This window comes from Cherax quadricarinatus, chromosome 68 (genome assembly GCF_038502225.1).
Source record: "Cherax quadricarinatus isolate ZL_2023a chromosome 68, ASM3850222v1, whole genome shotgun sequence".
Taxonomy (NCBI): domain Eukaryota; kingdom Metazoa; phylum Arthropoda; class Malacostraca; order Decapoda; family Parastacidae; genus Cherax; species Cherax quadricarinatus.
Window position 1 is genome coordinate 1,567,501 of NC_091359.1, and position 15,918 is coordinate 1,583,418.

The 15,918-nt window shown below is 37.8% G+C and overlaps 1 protein-coding gene across 4 annotated transcripts in view; it reads right to left on the minus strand.

Moving 5' to 3' along the window:
* The window catches only part of LOC128697860 (cyclin-D-binding Myb-like transcription factor 1), a 28,252-nt gene that overhangs the window by 5,481 nt on the left and 6,853 nt on the right, over positions 1-15,918 (minus strand). For all 4 annotated transcript variants that reach the window (XM_053789821.2, XM_053789820.2, XM_053789822.2 and 1 more), the window contains exons 3-12: positions 14,620-14,700; positions 13,151-13,634; positions 12,630-12,807; positions 11,078-11,158; positions 8,817-9,091; positions 6,206-6,455; positions 4,803-4,954; positions 3,358-3,512; positions 1,742-1,972; positions 155-381 (exon numbers count right to left, since the gene is read on the minus strand). In XM_053789821.2, coding sequence (XP_053645796.2) covers positions 155-381; positions 1,742-1,972; positions 3,358-3,512; positions 4,803-4,954; positions 6,206-6,455; positions 8,817-9,091; positions 11,078-11,158; positions 12,630-12,807; positions 13,151-13,634; positions 14,620-14,700 — 2,114 coding nt within the window. The remainder of the gene's footprint in view (positions 1-154; positions 382-1,741; positions 1,973-3,357; positions 3,513-4,802; positions 4,955-6,205; positions 6,456-8,816; positions 9,092-11,077; positions 11,159-12,629; positions 12,808-13,150; positions 13,635-14,619; positions 14,701-15,918) is intronic.

The following is a 15,918-nucleotide window of genomic DNA, read 5'->3' on the forward strand; positions in this document are numbered from 1 at the left end:
CTTCCCTTGTAATTTCCTGTCTTAGTACATTCCTCTCCTTCAACTTTCTATTATTCCTGTCTAGCCAAGATGATAAGCAAGCTACCTTGTGATTCCCTGTTTGTGTGTGCCATAGACTTTAAAATCAATGCAAATACTCATAAACATCACCTACCTCCAAAGTTTCCACAACTATGGACTGGGTCTTTGCACCGTCTGACAATGTGGAGGACAGGTGAGGTGAGAGGTGTGGAAGTTGTGTGGTGAGAGCAGGTGAGGTAAAGCAGTGTGCTTGTGATGCTACACTGCTAGCCTCACACACCCTCACATCTACACTCTGGGTCAGCAATGCACTCTGCATCAACCCACTTAATCTTGAGCCAAAGTCTTCTTCACTCTCATCTGACAACATATTTTAACTTAACAGATGCTTTATTTTCGTGTTATAATATAAATTTATGAAGGAAAAAATTAAAAAATGCACTTGAAAGCTTATAAAAATGCTTCAATATTCAAAATCTGTCATATATTTGAAGGAACAAACTTGCTTGCTCAGGAAAAATAATATTATGAAAATGCAGATTCAAAATTAGGAAATGGTAGGTACTGCATATAATAAAAAACAAGTGTATAGTAATATGACATACAAATGGGCTATGTAAAGGTAAACTCCAGGTAAACTGCAGGTAAACTGCAGGTAAACTGCAGGTAAACTGCAGGTAAACTGCAGGTAAACTCCAGGTAAACTCCAGGTATGTAATGTCAGGTAGTGTTTCAGTCTCCTTTATTAAACTATGCATACCGTAATTCAACATTCCATTTTCATGATTTTATAATTTACATGTATTTGATTTCTTCGGTGGGATACAGCTGGTGCGTTGAAAGAAGATGTATTTGACTTTAAAGAATACAGTATTGTGCTTTTCTTATCTCACAAAAGTTACTCATCTAACATAAGCACAACACTTTTCAACTTCAATCACAATCCTCAGATATTTTTACAATATAATAACTTGATCATACATAAGAAAGAAGAAACACTGCAGCAGGTCTACCGGCCCATGCGAGGAAGGTCCAAGTCCCCCACCGGCCCAAGCCAATGTAACAACCTAGTCAGGTCAGGTCTCATTCACTAATCTAGTAGCACAAGCTAGTCAGGTCCAATTCACACCCGCTCATGTATTTATCTAACCCATTTTTAAAACTACACAACATTTTAGCTTCTATGAAGGTACTCGGGAGTCTGTTCCACTCATCCACAACTCTATTACCAAACCAGTGCTTTCCTATATCCTTCCTGAATCTGAATTTTTCCAACTTCAAACCACTGCTGCCAGTCCTGTCTTGGTTAGATATTTTTAGCATGCTATTTACATCCCCTTTATTTATTCCTGTTTTCCATTTATACACCTCAATCATATCCCCCCTAATTCTACGCCTTTCTAGAGAGTGCAAATTCAGGGCCTCAGCCTATCCTCATAGGAAAGATTTCTAATACATGGGATCATTCACTATTTTCTATTTTTCCTAAACATCAAAACACAAGTGCAATTAGCATTGGTCAATGGCACAAACTCACTCAAACACAATAAAACAATGTAAAATGAGTAGCATATTGCATATTTTGGCCTCACACTGAGGTCCTCTTCAACAAATTGAGGATGGAGTCAACATGAGGATGAAATATATTGTACTGTACTCATTTCCTAATTCATTATTTTCTTGTAAGTACATTTTTCCTTGCACATATTCACAAGCTTACCTGAATTAATAATATGTGAAAAATTTGCAGCTGGAATACATAATTTGATAGTGCCAAGAGAGACACTGTCTTGACTGGACTCTGCTGGAGACTTGTTTTCTGGTGTGGGAGGAGCAGAAGCACTCAGTAGTGCTGAATTATTAACAGAGTTGAGGAAAGTTGCTGGAAGTTCCACCAAGGTAGACTGTAGGAGGCTCAGAGACTGCAGGTTATACAGCTGCTGACACATCTCTAGTGGAAATACACACACCAACTTTGAAACTATTCCACAGTATTATTAAATTATAAAGCAATGTATCTCACTTTTTCAAAATAATGTACGGTGGAACCTCAAATTTCGAACGTATCACTCATCGAACTCTTCGAAAATCGACCGTTTTTTTCGAACCAACTTTGTCCCTGTTATCGAACTCACCCCTTCTTTCGAACCGCCGGGTACCGGACCTGTCTGCCAGCCCACTCTGTCCGCGTCCCTGCACAGGCGCCATGAGCCAGTCTGGCTTTGTTGATGCTTGAGTGAACACTAACCTGCGGTCTCATTCAAACATTTTACAATGAATTCATTGTGTTTAGTGCTTGTGGGACTGTGAAATAAGCTACCATGGGCCCAAAGAAATTTGCTAGTGGTACCCCTGTGGTAAAGAAAGTGAGAAACACCATAGATGTGAAGAAGGAAATAATACAGAAGTATGTTGTAAGTTGTTGCTGGTGTGGATCAAGGATAAAGAGATGGCAGTGATAGTATTTCAGAGACGACTATTTGTGAAAAGGCAAGGAAGCTGCATGCCAACTCAAAGATTAAGGAGATTTGCGCCAAGTGGAGTGATGTCCAAATGTTTGCGGAGAAGTACCACCCCAAGCAAGCTGAAACAAGCCATCTTTGCAACAAGTTCAGTGACAGAACCATGTCCCATTTTAGGGAAATCTTAAAGAGGCACCAGAAACAGGACTGTGGACAGCTATTTAGTGAGACAGGGGTCCAGTGACTCTCAAGCTGGTCCTAATGGTATTAAATGACAGAGAAGCGAAGTAACCCCAGAGAGGGCTTTGATACCTAAAGTCCTTATGGAGGGGGATTCCCCTTCCAAACACTAACCCTAACTCTCCCTCTCTCCTCCTCCCTATCTTCCAGATGAAATCACCAATCTTCAATAAAGGTAAGTAAAAATGTTATTTTATATGTTTATTTAAATTTATTAATAATTCTACACTGTATTTGTTGTGTGTATATAAAACTATAATGTAATACTATTTATAAAATGTATTTATTTGTGAATATTTTTGGGTTTCTGGAACAGATTAATTGTATTTCCATTATTTCTTATGGGAAATATTGCTTCACCTTTCAAACTTTTCGATTTTAGAACTAGCTCCTGGAACGGATTAAGTTCGAAATTTGAGGTTCCACTGTATATGTAAAGCAACTGTAATGCAGTGACAATACCAGTGAACTATAAGGCACACTACTTGTACAGTCCAATATTTTGTTCATCAGAAATTCACATAATGACTAAGAGTAATCAAGTAATAAAACAAGTCTATAATTAGTAATGTCTAAAGTCTGGTTATCTGATCTTTGACAGCTAAAATCAAAATAATTTTTCTACATGACTCACCACTGAGATTTGTATTTTGAGAAGACTGAGGGAGTCTTCTCTTTAGATTCCACCACTTGCCGCGAAGCCAGTGTGGGGAACGGCAAGCTGGCCAGATCCTCGCCAGTGATGACCAGTCTACTTGCGACTCTTCTGCCACACCACACACACTAAGCCTGCCATATTCCAGAACTTATGATAGCCCAAGAGAAATTATTACCTTCACAGCCCAATCACTAACCATACTGCATTAAAACTCTCACACAATATCAATTCAATAAGTGAGTAACAATATAAATACTGTACAAGTACTTTAAGAGTGAATATGAAAGTCATTCCGTGTGTCACTGTTTATATATTCTTCCTTTGTGGAATGGGGATTAGCTAAATGAAACTACTCTCCTTCTTCTGGTGCAGCTTCCCTCTCTCACTCTTCCATATACAAAAAACAGAATAGATTTATTATATGTATTAAGTTCCTCAAATTACACAGATTATGTTATAAATATAGTTATTGGCAGTAAGGAGTACAGCAGTTCTTCTAATGAAGCATGAGTGATGTCATCGGACCTCAACTGTTAATGCATTTCATATACATTGTATCAGTGAATGTGTCAGCTGGAAATAACTGGATAAAACTCCTTAATTGCAAGGGTAAGTGATATGTGTGTTGAAGATTTGAGTACATACTGTATTTGATAATGTACTGGGAGATGCAAACATCTTTGAAAACCATGCCCATGCTAAGATTATGCTCATGATGTTTTCTACAAGGGTCAACTGAACAAGACATCATATGTTTTTTTTCTCAACAAGTTGGCCGTCTCCCACCGAGGCAGGGTGACCCAAAAAGAAAGAAAATCCCCAAAAAGAAAATACTTTCATCATCATTCAACACTTTCACCTCACTCACACATAATCACATCATACGTGAAGGTTTAAATTAAAAGCAAATCTTCAAATATTATCTCATAATTGTGGTGTGACTGGGAAAAAGATAGCTTAAACCAGGCCAGTGCCTAAAGGAAAGGTCAAAAACAAGGAAACAGTATTGTCCCACCCAAGGCTCCAACAACAACCCAAACTGCATAAAGTAGAAAAACAAATTTAGTATTTTTGTGACTATAGTAATAATAATCTTCATGGGTAAGTGAAGAAGAGTCCTTCCTCCATAAGCCATGTGTGTCGCAAGAAGCAACTGAAATGCCGGGAGCAAGGGACTAGTAACCCTTTCTCCTGTATAAATTACTAAATGTAAAAAGAAGAAAAACTTTTGTTCCTTCTTGTTTGGGTCACCTTGCTTCAGTGGGAGATGACCTGTGTACTTAAAAAAGAATAATAATAATAAAAATCTAAAATCTAAAATTATCCTCATAGATAATCTTGTAAAAAATGAAAGAACAGCAAGACCAGAGAGTACAGTACGTATATTGAAGAGAGGTGGAACAGCTTCCATGTGATCTTACCTGCATATGAGTTGTATATCATCTGCCTTGCTCCATTCTACCCCAGAGGTCCGCTTCCAGTTAAGGTAGTTGAGCCATTTGGTACGACACTGCTTCTCAGATCGTGTTCTCACTCTATTAGACACTTCACCCCAGGAGATTCCTTTTGTCACCTGAAACATTGGATAATTGTATATTTAACAATGAATTTTTAGTATTACTGACCTCTCTTGTCATATAAATAATGGTACATATTATATACAGTACAGTGTTAGTAATAAATACTTTATAAGAAATTATTTCTGCTAATGCTATAAATTCATCTTTCAAAAAAATGCTATTGGTCACTTAATACAGACAAACATTCACATACATTCACTACTTTCCCTGGCTCCTAAAACAAATGACCTACATCAACTTAAAACAATGTCATCATAGAACAGGTCACTTGTTCTATCTAGGCTGGAATATTGCTGCACACTAACAGCACCTTTCAAGGCAGGTGAAATTGCCGACCTAGAAAATGTACAGAGAACTTTCACGGCGCGCATAACGGAGATAAAACACCTCAATTATTGGGAGCGCTTGAGGTTCCTAAACCTGTATTCCCTGGAACGCAGGAGGGAGAGATACATGATCATATACACCTGGAAAATCCTAGAGGGACTAGTACCGAACTTGCACACGAAAATCACTCACTACGAAAGCAAAAGACTTGGCAGACGATGCACCATCCCCCCAATGAAAAGCAGGGGTGTCACTAGCACGTTAAGGGACCATACAATAAGTGTCAGGGGCCCGAGACTGTTCAACTGCCTCCCAGCACACATAAGGGGAATTACCAACAGACCCCTGGCAGTCTTCAAGCTGGCACTGGACAAGCACCTAAAGTCAGTTCCTGATCAGCCGGGCTGTGGCTCGTACGTTGGTTCGCGTGCAGCCAGCAGCAACAGCCTGGTTGATCAGGCTCTGATCCACCAGGAGGCCTGGTCACAGACCGGGCCGCGGGGGCGTTGACCCCCGGAACTCTCTCCAGGTAAACTCCAGGTAATACATAACTATCTAAAGTATTTATTCATTAGAAAGCTCAAAGATGAGTTACACATTACAAGAAAAACGTACATAAATTGCATAAATTGTCTACATACTCCTCTGTATCTAAGCAAACTTTGCCTGCTTCCTGATCAGAAAAATATAGCTCTGTTAATGTTAAAGAATGCCTCTCTGCCTTCTGCTTAAAAAAAAAAAAAGCATCATCTCATATTAAGTGAATGAAATAAAAAATGAAAGAGAGGAGGATGCTGTGATGTATCTGTAAGATACACAAACCCACATGGAGATAATAAAATAGATGTGCTACATAAGAAATTGACCTTCAAAGATGAAACTTTATTTACAGTAACAAAGCTTAAATAAGGTATTACCTGCTCTCCCGGCAGCACCTGAGCCATGTCATATACTGCTGCTGCCAACCGTTCCTCTTCATCTGCTGACCAAGCACCTCTGTTGCAGTTCTCATTCAACAGGCGGCAACGATCCTTTACCGAAGCAGCTGATCTGCCAAGATGTGCCGCAATGGCCTGCCAGTTTCTGCCATGTTTCATTCGTAATTCTCGAAGTTTGTTGACTTCTTCTGAGGAATACTTTCCGATGTGGTTGTGATTGTCGTATATTCTATAAAGACAATTGCGCATTTATGGCTTATCATAAGGCAGAATCAAGGGTGGGGAAAGAAATAGATTGTTTGGTAAACCATTGAATTAATAGCAAAGTTTAATGATGAAAAACAGAGCCAAAAAGAGTAACTCGTCACAGTTATACAGGCCAACACAGCTACAAACTCTCAACACCAGTGTCACTGGCTGTTCAGTAAGTGTACACTACAGTACTTTCACTGTCTTCTAGAACTATCTGATTCACTGGCAGGTCACTTACTGTTCACACTCCCTATCACTCTCTGACAAACTGCCTGACTACAAATGACTCACTGGAAGTTCATGCTTATCTGTATATGCCCTTCATGGTTCCAGAACATATGTAACATATGCATAACACTCTTCCTCAGTCTTGTGTAAGTATGTACAATATTTTAGAGGAGCTGGGAGGGAAGTGTACATTTTCTTTGCATAACCAATACAAAGAAATGTTTTTCTAATCACAATGTGCCGAAAATGCTCATGATGGTCAATATAGTGCAGTGGAGTAGATCTTGTCAAGTAAGGATGTTTATGTACTTGAGAAAGAAAAGATACTAAAAAAACATGAAATATTATACTATAAAATGTGTGTAAATGAAAAAAAAAAATCTCTATCTTCATCATAAGAATGTGTCAAAAAAGAACATTACTGTATTTGATATTTAATTACATATGCAATCAACCCCCACTCAACAAACATTCTCAGTAGCTTCAAACAACAACTGAAAAAAAATTGGAATTCTTTCCCTTAATGAGCACTTGGCATGAAGCAGTATTTGAGTACTAAATAGCTTTGCCTCCAAACTTCTGATAGCTCTCTAATTTTTTGCTGCCTCAAGTCTTCACTAGTAGCTATTACTTTATTATGTGTGTGTCCTATCTGTAAATGTCTTGGATAAGTAAATGAAAGGAAAAGAAATTACAAGCAGAAACTACTGTCAGATAATTGGGCAAGAAGCCAACCTCCCGTCAGCTTCAACTAAATAAAGTGTACTGTAGCTGGATTGGTAGCACTCAACTCACATATTGAGGTCCATGTTTGATCCCCAGTACTGGTGGAAACACTTGAGAGTTTCCTTAAGACACCTGCTATCCTTGTTCACCTAGCAGTAAAATAGGTACCTGGGTGTTAGCCAAATGGTGCGAGTTGCATCCTGGGTAGTAAAATTAACCTAATTTGCCCAAAATGCTCTGCATAACCAGGGGCTTTCTATATATGTAGTGTGTCATTGATGTCAGTTGGGTATGTATAAGCTGTATCATGTACTAATAGAAATAAAGATGATGATTATTATTTTTATTATTATAAAAGCTGGACAAACAAATCAAATACACAACAGTGTCTTATTATTATATCTACAAAAAGTGCTACACTTTTACAAAAAGAATGTTGAAGAGTGTAAATGTTTGATTCCACATTTATGCTACAGCTGAATGCACCACAGTAGGAAATGCTCAAATAATTAAAGAATCCAAGAGGCAGCCAACAATCATCCCCTGGAGTGTTTTTCTCATTGCCTCTTTGAACCTTTGTTGCCTCTTTGTTGTCTCACAGCATCTTTAGTAGCCATTACAAAGGATATCTTCAGCTGTTTTTAATAAGTAATTCCAAGGTAAAGAAAATGCTAGTGGTGATGACATTTAGCTGAAAGAGATAGAGGGAATGGGAGGGAAAAAATAGAATGGGAGGGAAAAAAAATAGAATGGGAGAGAGTAATAGGGCTACTCACTGATAAATACAGTGCATGGTGAAAAATAAAAAGTCACAAGACCGTGGCTGGAATAATTTGCCAAACAACCACACTTATGAGTGGAACCATATGACAATGTTATCATGTTGTGGTTATGAAATTCATCCTCAAGAAAGTTTGTAAGAGTCAGGTGCAGATTATTACTGTCCCAGACAGCACCTTGGGTTATAATATGGGTGACTGGAAAAATGCAATTCATTCAACTCATTCTTCACTCACAAGCATTTTGTTTGATCCCTATCTCTGTCATCACGTTTGGGTCATCTGTATAGGTCTGCAAAATGTCAAAAGCACTATAATAAAAAGAAGGAAAAGGAGGGTTAGTAAAAGGTTTTTAACTGTATATCAGAGCCTGATAGAAAAACAAAAAATGAAACAGTAGAATCCACTTACTGTTGTCGTAGCTTTTATCAAGTGAGGATGAGACTTTCTGGAACAGTATTACTGTTATTCTGATGTCTGGTAACATGTGACTTCTTGTCAGGTCTATACAAACATTGTTATGAAGTAACACAGTGCTTCAATAATGGGAGATAGTAAGAAACATTTAATTCCTGAATGACAGCTCTTCAATATGTGACATTCACCTGATAATTCGTCTGTAGACCGAGAAGAGAGGTCTGTTCAAGCCTCGAGCAACTACTCGATAAAAGCCACTTCGCTCCTCCTTAGACATCTTGAATATAACAGATCCTGGATCAGAAACGCCTCTCTGGGCACAGTACTGCTCAATATTACGTTGTAAGAGTTCAGTTTCTTCCTTCGACCACATACCCTGGCGCCAGGCATGGCCACGCCATCGTAGCATTTCTTTATCTTCCCGAGATGTAAACCAACTTTGGTTCACATTTCCACTTCCAGCCTGAAAACATTTTCTATATATATAATACATAATTAATAATATTGTGACACCATTACAAAGAAAATGCCTCTTACCAATTTTTTTATTTTAAGTTTCACATAACATGATGTTAAATGACTGAAAAGCCAGAGTTTTACATGAAATCATGTTAAGTAGAATGAAAATAATGGGGCCAAAAAAAATGGGGGTTATGTTCCTGAGCCCATTAAGAAAGTCAAACAAGGTTATGTAAACCATTTTTTTTTATTAACACACTGACTGTTTCCACTGAGGCAGGGTGACCCCAAAAAAGGAAGAAACACTTGCATCATTACTCACTCCATCATTGTCTTGCCAGAAGGGTGCTGACACTACAGTTAAAAAAAAAAAAATTTCTTACTTAAAAATTCTCGTTGGTGGTATTTGTTGGTATAGTATGATAGGGGTTTCTCCTTCATCATTAGGTGATTATGTGGGGCACCTTGTTTTTTGCCTTCTGTTCAATTTACACAGTTATTAACTGATGTGAAGGACCTGGGTGTGATTACATCAAAGAATCTCACTTTCAAAGATCACAACAATGTATCTACCACATCTGCTACGAAAATGATAGGATGGATAATGAGAACCTTCAGAACCAGGGATGTCAAGCCCATGATGATTCTCTTCAAATCACTTCTCTCTAGGCTGGAATATTGCTGTACACTAATGACCCATTTCAAGGCAGACAAAATTGTGGATCCTGAGAAACTACAGAGAACTTTCACACATGTATAAGTACGATAAAGCACCTAAATTACTGGGAATGGTTGTAGTCCCTTGATTTGTACTCCCTGGAATGCAGGAGAGAAAGATACGTGATAATATATACACTTGGAAAATCCTAGAGGGACTAGTCCCAAATCTGCACACGAAAATCACTCCTATGAAAGCAAAAGACTGGGCAGTGGATACAACATCCCCCAATGAAAAGCAGGGGTGCCACAAGTACGCTAAGAGACAACACAATAACTTTCAGGGAGGCCTAGGACTGTTCAACTGCCTCAAGCATACATAAGGGGGATTATCAATAGACCCCTGGTTGTCTTCAAGAAGGAGCTGGACAGGCACCTAAAGTCAGTACCTGACCAGCCGGGCCGCAGCTTGAACGTAGGTTTACGTGCAGCCAGCAGTAGCAGCCTGGTTGATCAGGTCCTGATCCACCATGAGACCTGGTCATGGACTGGGCCATGGGAGCATTGACCCGCAAAACCTCCTTCAGGTATACTCCAGGTATTTAGCTGTATTAACCTCTTTTCCATTCTTTTCAGCATGTTACAATCTGGATACATAAAGCAAAAATTCTTATCTGCACCTTATTCTTTCTAGCTGTATGAATTGCTACTTTGTCAGCACTAGTCACAGGGGCATCTGCACCACATGTGACCCATCTATGAGCATACCTAAATTGCTAGGCAAATGGGCACAGATGCAACTAATGTGACATTTTTACTGAGGCAATGTTTTTCTCTCCAGGAGCTTTGTCAAGACATTACTGGCTTGACAAAGTTCCTGGAAAGCAAAATGCTGCAACAATAAAAATATCACATAAGATGTATCTGTGTCCATTTACCTAACGTTGTGTTGGTAATTCTACCATTATTACCATATCAAACATCTCTACTTTTTCAAAATGCTCATACTTTCTTGCTTATTCTTCTTGGCACCTCCAGCATCACTATTATTCCTCTTGGGTGCCATGGTTAATGTCCAGACACAAAATGTATTGATGAACTGATCCAAACTCTCTTAAATCACACATGACTGAGTAAGGTATGAGGCAACCAGAGCATGGGTGTTATTTACGTCATGTGACGTTAAGCCTCCTTCATAAAAATAATAGACTCACCCGCAGGCTAATTGTGGCATGAAAGAAAACATTATATGGCACTGTCTAAAGGGATTTTGGAAGAGGCAAGGATGGCTTCCCTCCTTCAGACAATTCCTGGCCATGCCTCCAGTACTCACCTCCACCTGGGCTGCAGTGGGAGTCTGCAAGTCCACTTGAATTTCCTCAACATTTAAATCTTCAGTCTTGTTCACACTGCTCTGAAATTTAAAAAGTGAAGAGTATGTGTAACTCAAGCGTGATAATAAAATCATACTAGTGTGCGATACAGTATTTACACAAGGAAAAGGGGTTGCTTACGGAGTTGGAAAAGACATATGGCACAACAGATCAGAAGATGTAGCAAGTGAAGCAAATGTATGGAACAACAGGTGGTAAGTTGCTGAAAGGTGTAAAGGATGTTTATAATAAGTAGGGAATAGATTAGGGTGTGTAGGAAAGAATGTTTCCCAGTAAGAGCAGGAGTTAGAGAACATGTGATGCTGCTATTCTTGTTAATGTGTTTATTGACATGGTTGTAGAAGTCAATGCTAGTGTTTGGAAATTGTATGGTCATATATGATAACAATAATATAATTTAAAGTTAAGAGTTGCAAAAATTTCTGTTTGCAGTTGACACAATCCTTTTGGGATATTTAAGAGAGATGCTGCAAATACTGACATAGGATTTTTGGGAGTGTGTGTAAAAGAAGAAAGTTGACAGTGAATGTAAAAACGGGGTAAAGTGAGGGGATTAAGTAGAAGTCAAGGGAATCAAAGATTAGAAGTCAGAATGGAAAGAATGTGAGCAAAAGAAATGAATGCAATCAGGTACTGGGTATGTGGTAGAGAATGAAATGGCTAATGGGTTTGTAAAGGATGAAGTGAACTGCATCTGACTTGTCTCACTTTCTAGAGAATAAAATACTGATGCTGCTTTGGTTTACCCACAGTCACTTTTTAAGTTGTTCTGCTATCTGAGTTTGTTCTCACTCTAGGCTTCCCAGGTGACTGCCTCATAAACAACATTCATCAAGCTAAGTTACATGCATCTTAAAATGTGTAATCAATATGTTATTTTCCAATTTAAATTATGTTATTGTTTACAAAAAAATAGTAATAGGATATGAAAATCTAGTCTTCTGCATATGTTAGCTGAATTGCATCTTTTTATGCAGCCTCATGGCTGTCTAATGTATGCAGTTTCAATATGTACACCTCTAGTAACCTGTAACACATCTAGCTGATACTCTTAGTTTATTCCATATATTGGCCACACATCCGGTGTGTCTTTTCTGATGCCATTATTTATGCTAGCATGGAGTGTTAATGTCAAATACTGGTACCTGAAAAATAGTCCTGTACAAAACCCACCACAAGAAATCTAAATGCAGAATATCAGAGAGGTATGCAGGCCATTTAATGGGGTTATCATGCCCAATATGTATCTGCCAGGGAACTTCATATTAACTACACTATCGTATGCAGTGAACAACACTTTCACATCTTTTACAGAATGTATCTTCTGACTTTCCAAAACTGTTACCACTAAATGTTCATTTCTGCCTCTCATTTCTTCTGTTAGTTAATCAGATTACCTCACTCTGAAGGTGTATTAATCTTGTGGTTTCTTCATTTTTGAGCAGCTATATAGAGGTACTATTCATCATATACAACCAGGAGTGACCTTACCAGGATGCTGCCTGTAAGTCGGTCTTGAGCAGTTATGTCTGAGGACGCTGTGAGCCGTATCTCTTCTGTCTCTGATTCACTGAGAGTTTCTGCATTGAGAAACATTGGGTCCAATTCCAGCTCTCCAAGACTATTGACTCGCATCATAACTGTCTGAGAAGTCTGACCGTTGCTACTGCTGGATGAGAACACAAAAAATGTTAAGGTGATATTTCATGAAACACTAAACATATGTCAGGATATTGGTACAACAAACACTACAGATTTCCACTTCAGACCCTTACCTTATTCAGTGAGAAAATTAATATACAAAGATAGCAAAAAAAAAAAAAAAAAAACAGAACGGGTTCAAACCCCACCCATTCTGTGATTTGTTTGCAACTGTGTTATTACGATTTCATGTGTCAAGATAGTGAAATTAAAGCAGAATTCTGTTTATTTCTTCTAAATATACGGCAACCTTAAATGAGGGACATTTTCAAGTTGAAAAGAATTAATACTAACAGAGGGCAAATATTTACCTCTGAGAAGTCTTATCTGTGTTATCAGTGAGCAGTGTTAAACATTCTTCCTGCATTTCAGTAGACAATATTGTCTTGTGAGAGGAGCTCAATGTTTGCTGTGACTTGGGCTGCACATTTGGTGTAATGAGAATCTTGGTACTCACACTGTCAGATTTTGTCTGTAACTTAGGCTGAATGTCTGATAACATGTTCGAGTCAGAAGTACAAATGCTCTGCCTAGGTTTAGTCGGCAAGGCCGAGGGCAAAACCTTATACAGATTTGTGTCAGTTTGGGAAGGCGGTGGAGCTCTCGCCTGACGGACAGTGATGACAGGTGAGCTCTTCTGTTTCCCTGGACTACCTTCACCACACTCCAGCACTCTGACAGGACTGCCAATATTCACTGCTGCACTGGCTGCTTTACTAGTCTTAATGATGCTGGTCCTTAATGGCAGAGTTATGATGTTCTCACTCATGCTCTCCATAACAATTTCTGCAGGAACTGTACAGGGAAGAAATCACCAAATTTAAAGCAACTCTTTATAAATTACTAATTGAAAAAAATATATTTCACAACTTCTAAAATGAGTGGTGTCACCCCATAATTTTTTGAGAGAGAAGGCGAGTCAAAATTATAGAAAATAAATAACACTTTGAATGATTCTAATTGAAATTCAGAATTTTTGTGCATTCAGAAATTTTCAATAATACCAGAATATTCAAAATTCAAAATTTCATAAAATATTCTTCCATATTTGAAGAAAATGTTCAAATGAAGGGACTTTTTCTAATTAAAATTCAGAATTTCAATTCTAATTTGAAAAATCCTGGATTGTGGGAACATTTCTTCTAATAATAGAACATTCTGTTATTGTGAAAAAATCTGAATTATAGATTCAAGTTTAAAATCTAAAAAAAAAAAGAACTCCTGTTCTGAACATTTTTATTTTTTAATCATTGCTATATAATCTGTGTAATTTTCCAAACCAAATTTTCTATTTTTTTCCTCCTAGTCAGAAAATTAAAATTTCTTGAAATCTTTCACAAATTTAAACACAAACTTTAAATAAAGAGAACCCTGAAAATAAGAGAAATTCCTGTATTGTAATATCCTTAATGATCAATATGAGAGGAAAATGAATAGAAAGGAATAATCCTGTTGTGATTTGAACAACAAGGCATATAGACAGTATCAGAATGAAAATTAAAAAGTCACAATACCATGACTGGAACAATACACAAATAACTCATACAGAGGAGAAAGAAACTTATGATGACATTTTGGTTTGACTTGGACCATTAGCTAGTCGAACAGAAGCACAAAGGAAAGGGGGCCAATATATATACAAGAGGGATGGGGACCCTTCCCCCTTTTGTGTATATAATAGCTCCTTTTCCTTCATGCTTCAAGTCGGACCAAAACATCATCATAAGTTATCTGTGCAGTGTCACAAAGTGTTGTAGACAACAGCCTGCTTGGCACCCACCCAGACGACCATCGGAGCTGTACAGGAACACACTGGCTGTCCCCTCGCTTGAACTCACATCTTTGATCCCCTTGCTACATGCTGTAAAAAAAATTATCATAATACTATGAAATTGAATGCAATAGTCAAATTTGTAATACTGAGTGACACTCATTTATTATGGTGTATCAGAAAATACTGTATTGTTTATTTATTTATTTATTTATTTATTTATAATTTGAGCACACATACAGAGGTACAAAAAAATACAGATAAGAGCAGCATGCCAAAGCCACTTATACTATGCATAGCATTACGGGCTGGCTTAAAATTAACTTAAGATTAACTAAGCAATGATGAAATCAGTGAAAAACATTAATGTAAACTGATTACTATAAAGCACAAGTGAGTATTACAAAGACAGGTCATATGGTTGCATGCATTGTTGTAAATTCAGTAGAATGGAGTATTCTGTTAGGTAGTGTATTTAAAAAATAATAAAGTTAGATTGGGTTTTAGGTTTAACATTTATGTGATATAATTGTGAGAAACATTTAAGATATACAATTTATAAGGTTCAGTTATTCAGTATTTATTTGGTTTTGGGTGAGTAAGTGATCTTTGAGAAGAGACTTGAATTTATAAACAGGTAGTGTTTCTTTTATATTTACAGGTAATGAATTCCAGATTTTAGGGCCTTTTATGTGCATTGAGTTTTTGCATAGCGTGAGATGGACACGAGGAATATCAAAGAGTGATCTGTGCCTTGTGTTATGGTCATGTGTTCTGTTGAGGTTGGCAAGGAGATGTTTGAGGGGAAGGTTAATATCAGAGTTGAGTGTTCTATGTATGTAATAGGTGCAGTAATAAGTATGGATGTTTTGTATGGTGAGTAGGTTGAGTGTATTGAATATTGGTGGAGTGTGCTGCCTGTAGTGAGAATTTGTTATCATTCTAACTGCAGCCTTTTGTTGGGTAATTAGTGGTCTGAGATGGTTACTTGTTGTTGAGCCCCATGCACAAATTCCATAGGTGAGATAGGGGTAAATAAGAGAGTGATATAGGGCCAGGAGGGCTGACTGTGGAGCATAGTACCGTATCTTCGATAGTATGCCTACAGTCTTGGAAATTTTCTTAGAAATTTGTTGTATATGTGTATGAAATTTGAGTCTATTATCAAGGTGGATTCCTAAGAATTTTCCCTCTGTTAGCTTTGTGATAGGTGATCCGTTTATCATTATGTTAAGAGGGACATCTGTAGCTCTGTTACCAAACTGAATGAAGTAGGTTTTGTCAATGTTTAGTGTAAGTTTGTTAGTA